The 13,332-nt window shown below is 31.0% G+C and overlaps 1 protein-coding gene across 1 annotated transcript in view; it reads right to left on the reverse strand.

Annotated features, from left to right (window-relative positions):
- Window positions 1-13,332, reverse strand: part of LOC123718809 (probable cationic amino acid transporter) — a 43,495-nt gene that overhangs the window by 10,186 nt on the left and 19,977 nt on the right. Inside the window, exons 3-6 of the mRNA XM_045675710.1 lie at window positions 7,433-7,586; window positions 5,526-5,653; window positions 3,317-3,419; window positions 96-304 (exon numbers count right to left, since the gene is read on the reverse strand). Coding sequence (XP_045531666.1) covers window positions 96-304; window positions 3,317-3,419; window positions 5,526-5,653; window positions 7,433-7,586 — 594 coding nt within the window. The remainder of the gene's footprint in view (window positions 1-95; window positions 305-3,316; window positions 3,420-5,525; window positions 5,654-7,432; window positions 7,587-13,332) is intronic.

Genomic DNA, 13,332 nt, shown 5'->3' on the forward strand with positions numbered 1-13,332 from the left:
TTGCGTTGCCTTTTAACAATTCGTACACTCTTTTCTTAAAAGTCCCTAGCTTGTATAAGTGAAAGTATTACAAGTGAAAATTTTAGGGTACATACTCCACTCCAGCCGTACGGTAGGAAACCACCGTGCTGCGACCAATTATCCCACTTAACGTAAAATAATCCAGTTGTCATTATAAACACCCAAACGCTACAATTAATGATGTTCAGGACATTGTTGAATATCAGAGACTTTTTGACGCCGGCGACCAGTATCAGGGACATTAAAATGGTTATAGCGAATGCTATAAAGTCCGGGGGTTTGCCTGTGAAAAAAGACGTAATCTTAGAACACAAATATAAACTTAGGACTAATTGCTAAAGGAATCATTTACGTCTAAAATTATTATCTTCCAAGTAGTATTAATATGTTGAAAGTTTTTTATCTCTCTATCTAGAAAGGTTTTTATCTTTGTAAAACTTGCGTTTCATACATGACTTCGAATACCAGCAGCTTCCTCTATATTACAGCTTACAAATTAACTTTAAATATATCGGTAAAATACGGCAAGAAAGTTTTAAATTCAATTACACTAAGGCATACTACAAAGGAAGTTGACAGTGAATCCCGTCAAAAGATTTTAGTGTAAAAGAGAATAGGTAACGAGAGCTTCGACAAAGAAGTATCGAACATATTTTGAATAGAAGGTTTATAACAATAGACTTTTCATACTGAAACTGTATTGAAGGTGCACTTAGTGTGGGATGATGTTACTGTCAAAAGTCATTAATGTCAAAGTCATTATCCATACGTTAAATCTGGCGACTTTATAACATTAATGCTACTGCGAATAAGCAACGACGCAATTCATTTGAACAAACATCATGTGATCAAATTATTATATAATGTATACCACAATTAATTTCTATTATGGATTAAAGTATTGAAATTATTGAATTATCTTTTACCGATTTGCATGGGTCTTTACGCTAGTCTAAGAAATTATAACCGCAAATGGATTTGAGATATTACCATAAAACATAAAATATGTAACGTAAATAAATACATTAATTTTGCAAACCCCTTTGTTTATGTTTGTTGAATGTAAGGGATTGGTATCGCGTAGTGAATCCGGTGTTGACAAGTGGTATACCACATGAATGCGCCGATAATGTACAATAATAATTGTAACACTAGTAACATATTCGTGATTGTGGTATGCAAGACCTAGAATGGTTTATGGGTCAAGAAACACTCGGCCATAATTGGTATTACAACGAAACACTGATATATAGTTACAAAATAATACTGAATATATATATATATATATACACTTGTATAAGGTTTGTTCATGACCAAAGGTCACTTCTACAAAGTATCGCATATTAGCTTTCACTTGCTTCTTAAATACTCAATATTAATATACTAAAACGATGCCAACGTCAGCTTTGACCGTTCCTACATTATTATAACCTTGTATTAATTATAAAATTCAATTTGACTTCAGATAAACTCTACTAACCTAGATATTAAAGGCCTTATGTAACGCTATTGAGTTATGGCATACAAAATTATAGTATTTTGAAGAAAAAAACAATAAGTATAGAAATAAATACCTATAACACAACCTTGTAACAGGAGTCTGACATTCTCTGAAGTTATAGGTTTATGTGTAATTATGTAACTTTTAGATTAAACTCCTTATTAATAACAAATAGATCGGAATAATTACATAACTAAAGTACTCAACTGTCACTTGACATCACAGCCAATAAACACAATTTAACAATCACGAAATAGACTTAATTTGAAAATAATCAGGAAGTAAACCAGCTTCCTGAATAAAAAGATTTAAGTAATTTTTTTGTTAAAACAATATTTAAATAATAAACTATTCCTATTTCTACAATGTCCTTCAATAATTTAGAGAAATATGAATTCTTGCTTACTCTAAATAAATATTTGTTTAGAAAAGCATCACAAAGAAGCATAAGTATAAGCCCTTTCCCTGTATAAGGCTTATTTAATACTCATAAATGATGCTGTTAAAGCAGACTTGCGTTTTGAAGTTGCTACTATTTCGAATTACAAAATTATATATTTAAAGTACGTCAAATCGGCAAACATCATTCAAACAATATGAGATTAGATGAAAAGTTATAATTTTGATTTTGGTAATATTTTGTTTAGGTTTATCATTTTATTAATAATATTTGTTTTTGTATTGAAGCCGTTATGCCCTCATTTTCACGTAGGTTAATCAATATAAACTCAATTTTAGAACACCGAACTTATCGGATACAATATATTTTAGGAGTGGCATGGACAGACATAGAATACATATCATCGAATCAAGAACTTTACGTATACTTTTGATACTATGTCCATATTAAATTCAAAATTAATTAATGAATGAGATTTAATGAAGAAGTAAAGGTGATTGAATTATCTACTAATGTAAAACTCTTTTTATTAATATTATGAGGAAGAGCACGTTTATGTTTTATCTTTATTATTGAAACGAGGAATATTCCAGACTGAAATACGATGTTTATCCAAGCTTTATTTCTGTTTTATAAAAGTAGTAATTCAACGATATTTATCTGAAACTAAGAGATATTATATGAAGATATGAAGTCTAATAACATGTTTTCAACGTAGTAAAAACTAGTTTCGATGATACAAATTACATACGTATATTTAGTAATCATTTTAGAACCCTTGATCAATTGAACTGTTACAACATAGGTCTTTATTAATTTAACTTACAATCCCCATCCAAATTGGAAATTAGTATTTATTGAAAAAAAGCGTAATAATTGTTACCGGTTAAACTATTAAGAAAGCTAAGTAAACAACGTCGTAGCATTGTCATTACGACGCTGCTACATATGTGCTACGAGATACAAGCTACGATCGAAGCTAACAGGTTGATCCGCTACATGTATTATGTTTTGACGAGTTATCTACTGTAATGGAGAAATAGAGCAGGGTTAACCATTATACTTTAATAAGCGATTTTCTACTCTGTTATAGACTGAAACCAGGCAATGGAACAATCATTTGTTTCTATGCGCCATTAACCGTTCAAAAAAGAAAAATGTTAAGGTTGTTGGTATATACGTATGTGGAAACCCAGAAATAGATAACGTGTGTCAGATAGATATTAATTATAAGCTTTACACAAAGATTTATAAATAAAACAAATGATAAAAAATAGTTTCGCAGCCAAGCATTTTTTAATCTTTGCGGAGCTAAATTACCTTCTTATCTTATCTAGGCAATTTAGACAAAGATAAAAATTATTAACAGTCAATAATGTGAAATAATAACTTACCAAAGATGGTTCCAATGTGCGATGCAAAGAAGTTGGTAATAGCGCCATCACATAAGGAGTCGAAACAGACGCTCAAGGCTCGAGCACACGCACTGGTTCCAATCTAAGAACATTAGAACAAAAGGCCGGCACTGCACTTGCAAATCCTCTAGCAATGTGAGTGTCTATGAGCGGCGGTATCATTTAACATCAGGCGAGTCAACTGACTGTTTATTTTACTTATTTAAAAAAAAATCATATTAACATAACGAAGCACTATAGCACATATAGTAATTTATAAGTCGTGCGAAACTTAGCCAGTTCCTCATTAACTTGGAATTGGTAAAACAAAATAAAAATACCAATAGTTATGTTAATATTAGTGGCTATTTGTTAGTAGTCATGACTTATAAATCATTGATTTAACAGATCAATGTGTAACATTTTAGCTACCTATTAACTAAGTAAGTAGAAAAAATAACCACGAAACAGGATTGACCTAAAATCAGAGCCATTTTTTTAAATAAATAATAAGTACCTGTGAGCAATAATATAATTTTCAACACTACTTAACGGCTAACGGCAAGTATTTTTCTTTAACTACGTAGTTATTTAGCACTTAGCTCTGTGAATTTATTATGTATAAATTCATCGAATGGTTGTTGAAATTATTGGTTGGTATGATATCGCGGGAAATAGCTCTTTCTGAATTAATAATAGGTTCCGCAAACTGATATCGTTATGCCCTAAGCGCGATGAAAATAAACCATGGTATTGATCATGCTTAGGGCTATCGAAGTCGAAGCGAATCCGTAACGATTTCTCTAATTATATTTTGTATTTGACCTAATTGGTATTATAGGTCTTATAAAAATTTAAAGTATTTTTACACAGAAAAAGATGTATCACGAGTGTATAATACTTAAACTGAAATGCACTAACATTGACCTATTAAAAATATTATACATTATGCAGGTCGATTTTAAGAGTGTAATGAGCAATTATCGTATTTTGTGTTTAATATAAAATCTTTCATAGCCAATGAGAAAATATTGATGCTTAATCGATTCTGATTTAATAAAAAAAGCGTGCGTACAAAGTACACATGTCAGAAGTGCAACTTCTTTGTAAATTAATTATTACTGAGGTAAAAGCCCCGATAGATGATCATGTGACAGTATATGATCACTCCTATATTTGTATATCTATATTCACACTGTATACGTGCTAAACATAATATACATAAATGAATATTCTGCGTTAACTGTACTGTACAAGACGTTATGCGACAGAATTGCCATCTAAAGTTCTAATATGTAACTACTAAACGAATACCAATAGCGTGTGTTTTGCTCGATCTCACTCTCACTCTCTCTCAATCGGACTCAATCGCTCTCTCTCTCTTTTGTTAGACAAAAACGCTGCACATCTTCGTGACATTTTATCCGTAAAAAAAGTTACCCTCGTGCGCCTAAAGAAGTTTCACTACAAAAATGATTTTCTGTAACGGTTAACAACTAGTTAACGTACTATTTCGCCTCTTTTTTTCAAATTATGTTTAATCTGTTAAAAAAATTGAATGATATTTGGGTAATTTAGTTAAAACGCTGCAATTAGTCTGATTGAGTATTTATGCATAAGGGCCAAGGTGGTTATCTTATATAGTACAAAGTCTGGCATTGACTTTTCCAATTAAATCGAAGCTTGACAGGAGGAGACAGTACTAAAGCTCGTTCCTTTGTGTCATCCTATAAACGGCTTTATCTCACTTACTTTAATCCTGCAAAAGGTTCGGATTTGTATTATTGAAAAAAGGTTCATATTTAACAAAATCGGATCAGTGAGCAAAGCTACACTACTTCGATGTTCGTTTACATAAGCGGATTCTTCAAGTCATGTATCTTTCGGTCTGAATTATTTATTAGGTTACTGAAATAAGTTTTTACTGCATTTGTAAATGAACGTGTCGAATTATTATGACATATTGAGTAAGTGGCTAATATTTATTAATAAACAAATGTTTACCTCAGTTAAAACATTATTGCATGTTATATAATAAATAATTTAGTAAATTCAAAACTATGATAAATGTTCCCTATGGTAAACTACACATAAAGCTGGCGGCATTTCCACGTATTGCTTTGATGTACTGAGAGGAAACAGTCCCTCAGCCCCCGGTGTTCTCTATTTGTAGCATTAATTTAACTAGCAATGCAACTAAAGTAAATACCAGGTATTCCAATAGCATATTCCAGCCAATAACAAACGCTATGAATTCGCCAATAGTGACGTAGGAGTAGGTGTAAGCAGATCCTGTTGTATTTGGCACTCGGACACCAAACTCAGCGTAGCAAAACCCTGTGAAATAAAATATTTTATAAAATCAATACTAAAATGTTTATTTTCTGTGTATCGGCACTTTAATAGAGTTCAACTACGTAAAACATATTTTTAGTTTTCGTTATAAACATTTTTAAACTTCTAAAGAAAACACTTTTTCAACGGATTGAAGTTATGTTATTATAAACTTATAATTATTTTACATATTATTTTTTTTTCGATGTTTCGTGTGCTTTACACGGTGGTCACGGTGACTGAAGACAAAAGGCGAAGAAGTGTTTTCTTTAAATGTGTAAAAGTTATTTTAATAAAAGACAATACTATATTTTTAAACATCATTAAATAAGATTTGAGATATTTTTTAAGACACATTTGTAATTTTAGGGTATACAATTTCTTTTTATCTACATAATAGGGTTGAGTAGTAAATTTAAGATATCATTAATACCAGTGTTGAAAGATTAATAATGATCAAACAAAAGAGCCTCAACATTTATTGTTAATAACCACGGTATGAAAATTGCAGTTCGCTTATCTTACTAAAGTAATTTTGGTTACTGAAAATGGGCGCCCACATATTTAAAACCAAAATGGTCACAAAACTGGTAAATTGTTTGCTTGATTAAGGATATCATTTATTGAATTTAATGTTTTTTTTTTTTAAATAATACATGGCTAAACAATAAAATAATTGATGAAACCGTACATGTTTAATTGTGTTAAAAAAGTTTAGTCTAAAACGTAAATACGTATTTAAATAAAATATTATTTCGTTCTCGAGATCCTGTGTAAGTGGAATTAATTAACCGTAATCAGGGTAGAGTACAAATAGGATATCGATATAACTAGAATGATTGTAGAATATTAAATTTCAATGCACTACATAGAATATACACGAAGGCTTTATTATATGTATATAAAGTTCACGTTTTACAAAAGCGATTTTTTTAATATTACGAACTTAATATAATATAAAACTTTAAACTGTATTAACGATATACTGTGTAAATATATCGTTACTACAGTTATTGGTTAAACTTAACTGAGTCAAGCGCTAGTTCTTAACTGTAAATAATTCAATTATTACTTTCACCTTCACCTCCAGAATGATTGAGAGGATTTTAAGTAAACGTCATTTATAAAATTAATTTTTATGGACTGTTTGACTATTCTAGTCTCAGAAACGTAAGCGAAGGCTCCCTATATTACGTATATATATATACAAATAAATGTATATTGATTAAAAAAATATGGGCAAATTGCATCCGTTTTTTGGAACGTTGTTTGTTGTTTTATAGGTTGGCCGTGTGAACCGTTTTGTCATTGTCAATTCCATACATAAAAAGAAATATTCAGTAGTCCACAGTTGTAATTTGAGCTCACGAGCTAAGGGTTGTGAGTAACCCGATATTATTTATGTACTTAACTCCGCGCGAAGAATGCGACAACATTTGTTGATTAAATTACATTCTTCGTTTATGTATAATTTTCTATTTTAGTTACCTTTTCTCTGTTAGTTAACTTTGGTTCTCAATAATTAACAATTAATACTAATTAACTATTGAATAATATGGCGTAATTCACTCAATTGCATTATTCCAATAATGAAATGTAAGTAATGAAAACCTTAAAATTAAAAGAAAATGCTTTTAAAGGTATATTTACATGCATTTTACTTTGTCGTACACAGAACCTCGGCGTGTATGAACTGGAGTATAAATACATTTTATTAATATCTAATTAAAATTATTCATATAAGAATCTATGTGTTACTGGAAGGACAACAAACGAAATTACCTGAGAAAATGCTCGCTATGGCTGCTATCATGAAACTGAGCGACGCTCCAGGGCCAGCAAACTTTTGAACAACCATCCCGGATACCAGATACATCCCAGTACCGGCACAGGAACCAACTCCCAAAGATGTAAGGTCCGTTGTATCTAAGCATCGCTACAAAAGAGGAATTAATTAGTTTAATAATATTAATTGAATTGTATTTACCAATAAATTGAATTCCCTATTTCATTGATGGTATAGTTAATTTCGTTACACATAAATGTTGAATGTCTATTTTGTAGCTCTCAAATGGTTGGTCATAATCACTCCTTTGTCCCTTTACGTGAAATAATTAATATTGCTGAAAACCGTAGTAGATGACTTATTTTAATTTAATATAAAAGTTAACCATACCGTTTCACTTTGTTGTAGACATTATCAAGCTCTATAACTTTTCTGCAGAACCCAATCATACATCTCTTTATTCATTATTATTTAAGGCAACCTTTGTAAGAAACGTTTTCGTTCGACCGTTTATTCTCCAGCTTTGCAAATACGATAAAGTATTTTATTTTTTTATGTTAATAAATAAGACAGAGAGCAGTGTTGGTCTAGTGGCTTCAGCGTACGAATCTTATCCCTGAGGTGGTAGGTTCGAGCCTCGGCTATGCACCAATAGATTTTCTTTCTATGTGCGCATTTAACATTCGCTCGAACGGTGAAGGAAAACATCGTGAGGAAACCGGCTTGCCTTAGACCCAAAAAGTTGACGGCGTGCGTCAGGCACAGAAGGCTGATCACCTACTTGTCTATTCGATTAACAAATGGTCATGAAACAGATACAGAAATCTGAGGCCCATACCATATGAATTATTTTATTTTTTAATAAATATTACAATCACAAATAACGTGAATTTCTAAAAGAGAGTAAATGGTAAAAGAATATTCAAAATAGGTTCAGAAAAGCCAGCGATTACCTCCTACAAACTCGTTTATAATACTACTATGGATTAATTATACTAATAAGTCTGTTTCATGTATTATATGCATCACCTCCTATCGCTTGCATTCCCTATGAAATTTCGTTTAATTGTTTCATTAACAGTAGTTTGGGACACGAAAAAGAAGACAGATTAGAAACTAAGGTAACATTCAAGGCAAGTTCATTTTTGTATTTGACTTATCCCTTATATATATTTATTTATCAGTTTTATACAAAACTACAAACGTACTCAACAATTAAAATTTCAAGGTTTTGATATGCCTTTTCAGTATTGATTGTTTTTGCCTAGAAAGAACAACGCGATGACATAAGAGGATTATGAAACAGATAATCACAGATCACAGCAGGGTATTACTAAATTAAAAATTATTTTTCCATCTAAGAGCTACGCCGATACCCATACAAACGTAATTTAAGCGCCTACTGTTTTGTATTAAAACATTTCCATTAAAACGTGATTTTATGTTATATTATATTTATTAAAACCTTTTTATCTGATTAAATTAAAATGTTACGTGAGGCAGGAACTTATCATGATAACTTTAACCTTATTTATTATTTGAACTGAAATTTTAAGTTTAATAGCGGCAATTAAAAGGCGACAATTACAACATGAAATGTGTTAAAATTAACAATGTGTCAATATCGTATTCAAAATATTATGAATTCAGTAATTTATCAAGTACCAGTAAAATCAATCGGACAATTATGGTCGTAATATTTATAATATGATAGTATAATAAGAAGTTTATTGCTAAAAAGTTTTATATTCTTAACGTTTATAAATTTCCATAACCTACATCATAGTAATAATTAATAAACAGAAAATTCAAACAAATTTAAAAAGTTTTGTCCCTGTGGCATTGTACCTTTAAGGCTGGCAGTATTTACTCGCTGTATTGCGATACTTTCGTTGAGTGACGAAAGCACCAGCTCTAGCATCAACTTAAATCTTTAATTAGCACCTGTGCACTTGAACTCCACAGCCCAAGTGTCTCTACTCTAAAGGGATGTTGGAGTTTCATCGTTCATAAATATATTTTTTAATACAGTTGCTTAAGAAGTGGCGTATTGCACGGACGTATAGCGTTCGGGATATTACACACTCGTGCTTTATCTTTTCCAACTGTCAAAATAATATATATCAAGAAGAAAAAACCAACCACGAGGTTTTTACTAAAAAAAACATAGAAGTTCTTATTATTCATTCAAATATTTCTAAAAAGAAGCTACTAATTTGTTTCAATGAGTTAGGTGAGCTTTCATTTCATTTCATCTCATTAAATTTCATTTCATATCAATAAAAACTACTGAAGACTTGGCTGAATGGGAATAGTTCCCTTTGCCTACCCAGAATGGGTGAAGAAAACAAATTTCCAAAAATGTTGTGAGTAATTTCGACGGTATTTTATTTGAATTAACACCACCGGAACTCAAATTGTACAAAATGCTTCGGAGAACATTTTACCGGAAAAGTCAAAAAGTCGCTACATATCTACATATGATAAATTTATTGCGTGGAGAGAAGAGAAAAAAGCAAATAGTTTTATTAAATTGCTTAATTTTTTCGCAATTGTAATAAAAATAGTTGTTTCGACTGTTGGAACTCTTTGCAATAACAGGCTTTTCGCACTTGTAATGAAATATACAATTTAAGGGACTTTTAAAACAATTTTAATGAATTATTGTTTTTATATACGCATCTAATACATTGTTAGGAGAAGGAATCACCCCGAGAGTCTTCCGTCATCGAAAATTTATTTCGTACTACATGACATACAAACCTGCTTATAAAAGTGCGTTTTCAAAATACTCATCAAATCAGTCACTTTAAAAATGCCGCAGTCAAAAAGGTATATATATATTTGACAGGTATGTCTACATCTACAGTATAGGTATTTATAACAGGAGGCAAACGGGCCGGAGGCTCACCGAATGTTAAGTGATACCACCACCTATGGATCCTCACATTACCAGGAGGCTCGCAAGCGCTTTGTCGGCGTTTTAAGAATTGGTTCGCTCTTTTTTTGAAGGAGGATGTCAAATTGGTTCGGAAATACTTCAGTAGACAGCTGGTTGCACATAGAGGTGGTGCGCTGCAAAAACTGCCTTAAGAAACGCTCAGTTGAGAAATGACAGACGTCGAGCTGATCCATGTGGTAGTTAAATGATACGAATCGGTTTGTTTGTGTATTCTTGATGCATTTTGTAATTGTGTGTGTTACCGTGCCGATAGTCAATAAAATTGTAGTTAATAAATAGAATTGTAACATACCAGTAAATAATATAGGTAAGCACGCATACTTTGTATATTTAATTTTTCATTTACTACAAAATCTTTACTTTACCAGTGCGCGTGCTTTTTCGGTTTTCAAAGATGTTATAAGCAATGTATTTGAGGGCCACCAATGTTCCCAAGAATACCAATATACTTAAAAAGGCGAAATGCCAGTCGTTGAACATAAATTATCCGAAAAGTAAACATATATTGAAATTCGGAATTCAAAAAACGATTAAATTATTTTGTCCTTTGCGTTAGCACTTAGCACAGGTTATTTAATAGCTCACAGGAGCCAACTCGTAACACATGCGTAACTTTAACATAAGTTAAAAAAATCTCTGAACGATTTTCGCCTTTCATTAAAGCACATTGTGTATTTAAACAAATATACGAGATTAAATATCACGTAGTTTTAAAGCAAAATATGGTTACCTTATCCATATGGTTATTATTAAACTTTCTCTATATCAGTTATAGTCGTACTGTATATATTCCGGTATATAAACACAGGCTTAGTTACATAAATTACTTTTGAAATCATTATACAAAAATAATGAATAATTATTTATGGTTTATTAATAACTACATGTTTACGTCAATAATATATAGTCATATCGTTAATTTATCCATCATCATCACCATTTTCTATCCAGGATGAAAGGCTGTTAATCTGTTATCACAGGAATTCTAAATTTCTATAATTGGCAGCAGCTTCTCCCAAAGATGTTCAATATGTAACTGTATATGTAACTAATATGTAACTGTTGTATTTTCTCAGTACGTGTACGACTGTACGTGTACGACTATAACCTTAAGAATACAAAATTGTGAACAGGCAAATAAACTTATTATTATATACCAAACTAGTTAAAACTAGTTAATTTTGCCTATAATAATTTCACAGACGGAAGTGCTGTGGTGGGCCTATTTTTAGGCTGTTTAATCCGCATTATTACAAACTTAATGATAAATACAAATGTGCCTCATAATAAATGTAACATGTTTATTTTAAGAAACCAAATAAAATTAATTATTTGTAAATAAAGAAGCGCTTTGTGGACTAAATAATAGCACGAACGTATGAATAGAATACGAATAGATACTAGCAAAACTAAGGTCCCTATTCTAAAACATCAATCAGATCAAAAATCACCTGATCAACAGATTGCTACGGAAGCAAGCTACTTTATTCCAGAATGTATCTTAAGGTTCTATTCGTTGAAATTAGTTTTAAGTGAGATTTGATCAATAGCCTATAAGATTTTGCATTATCATAACACGTATTTATTTATAATATCAAAACATTTTATTTAAAAAAGTGTTTAATAAATACTGAAATTACGTAAAATGAAAAAGTCATTGAATGAATGTCCATTGTATATGTATTGACGTTTACGAAACAAAAGTTAAAACTATCGTAAAAGCCTGGCGTCATTTCAATGCGTACAAACCGGATGTTGATGTTATATCCCAACTGAACAATATTTGTAGGTTTACGTAGTACACAACGAGCAACACGACCAACTAAAAAAATCTCCAATATAAAGTATATTGAAACGCTTATCAGTTTGTGTAGTTCTATCTATATAGACGACAAAATCGAAAACTTTATTACAAAGCGTTACCGTATATACACGATAAACTAATCAATGTGGAAATTCAAGTGAGAAATGGAAGATATCCTCGACATCTTTAACGAGCCCTCTTTGAATTGCGGTTGCTAGTGACAGGTATAAGGAGGCTTCGTTGCATCAATATTAAACATTGTTCCATACGCTACGGCTGAGCTGGGTGTTTAACAAGTTCACAGGAATTAAAAAGTAAAAGACTTGTTTAAAATTTGTATTCAATAAAGGAAATACAATCAATCAATCAAATATCCATTATATTAATCGGCACTTAGAATTGAGAATAAAACGGAAATAAGTCATGATTAAGGTATGACTAAGTTTCCTGCTATATCTTAATCATACTGAGTGTAGATACACTATCTAGTAGGATCAATATTTTAGATAAACTGAAAAGATTTTTCAAAGTTTTGTTGATAGCATACTAAAAAGAACTTTACATACTCGATGTAACTCGTTAGTACTGATATAAATGTTATTTTGTTAAGAGAACAGAAACCGCTTTGGTGTTTAGTACGCTGGACTAAGCTCATCATTACAGATGAACTGGCGCCTGTACACACGATTAAAATTATGAGGTAAACAACCCTAAAACTAATAATAAGTAGATTCATAATTAAATTCAATTTTAGTTTGAATTTAATTACAAAATTATAGTAAACTCATAAAGGTATTAATTAAACTTTGCATATACTGAAATAGGGATTTATATAATTTGAGAACCCCATTTCATAACCAAGATCCTCCTTATTGAAATTCTATATTCAAACTATATACTAGGTACATTGAGTGAATGCGTCGGACTGAATAAGAGCTATAAGGAGAATTGAGTTCTACTCGATGCCTGTAATATTTATAAAATCCTTATGAAAAGAATGCTAATATATTTGTGACTGCTTGTATTTGCCATATTAAAGAAATCGAAAGATCCGCTATTGAAGATTTTAGAATTCTTTACAATTAATAGAGCATTTTATTTCCAGCAGTTTCTTTTGAAATGGGGTTTGA

The sequence above is a fragment of the Pieris brassicae genome, chromosome Z (assembly GCF_905147105.1).
Source record: "Pieris brassicae chromosome Z, ilPieBrab1.1, whole genome shotgun sequence".
NCBI classification, from domain to species: domain Eukaryota; kingdom Metazoa; phylum Arthropoda; class Insecta; order Lepidoptera; family Pieridae; genus Pieris; species Pieris brassicae.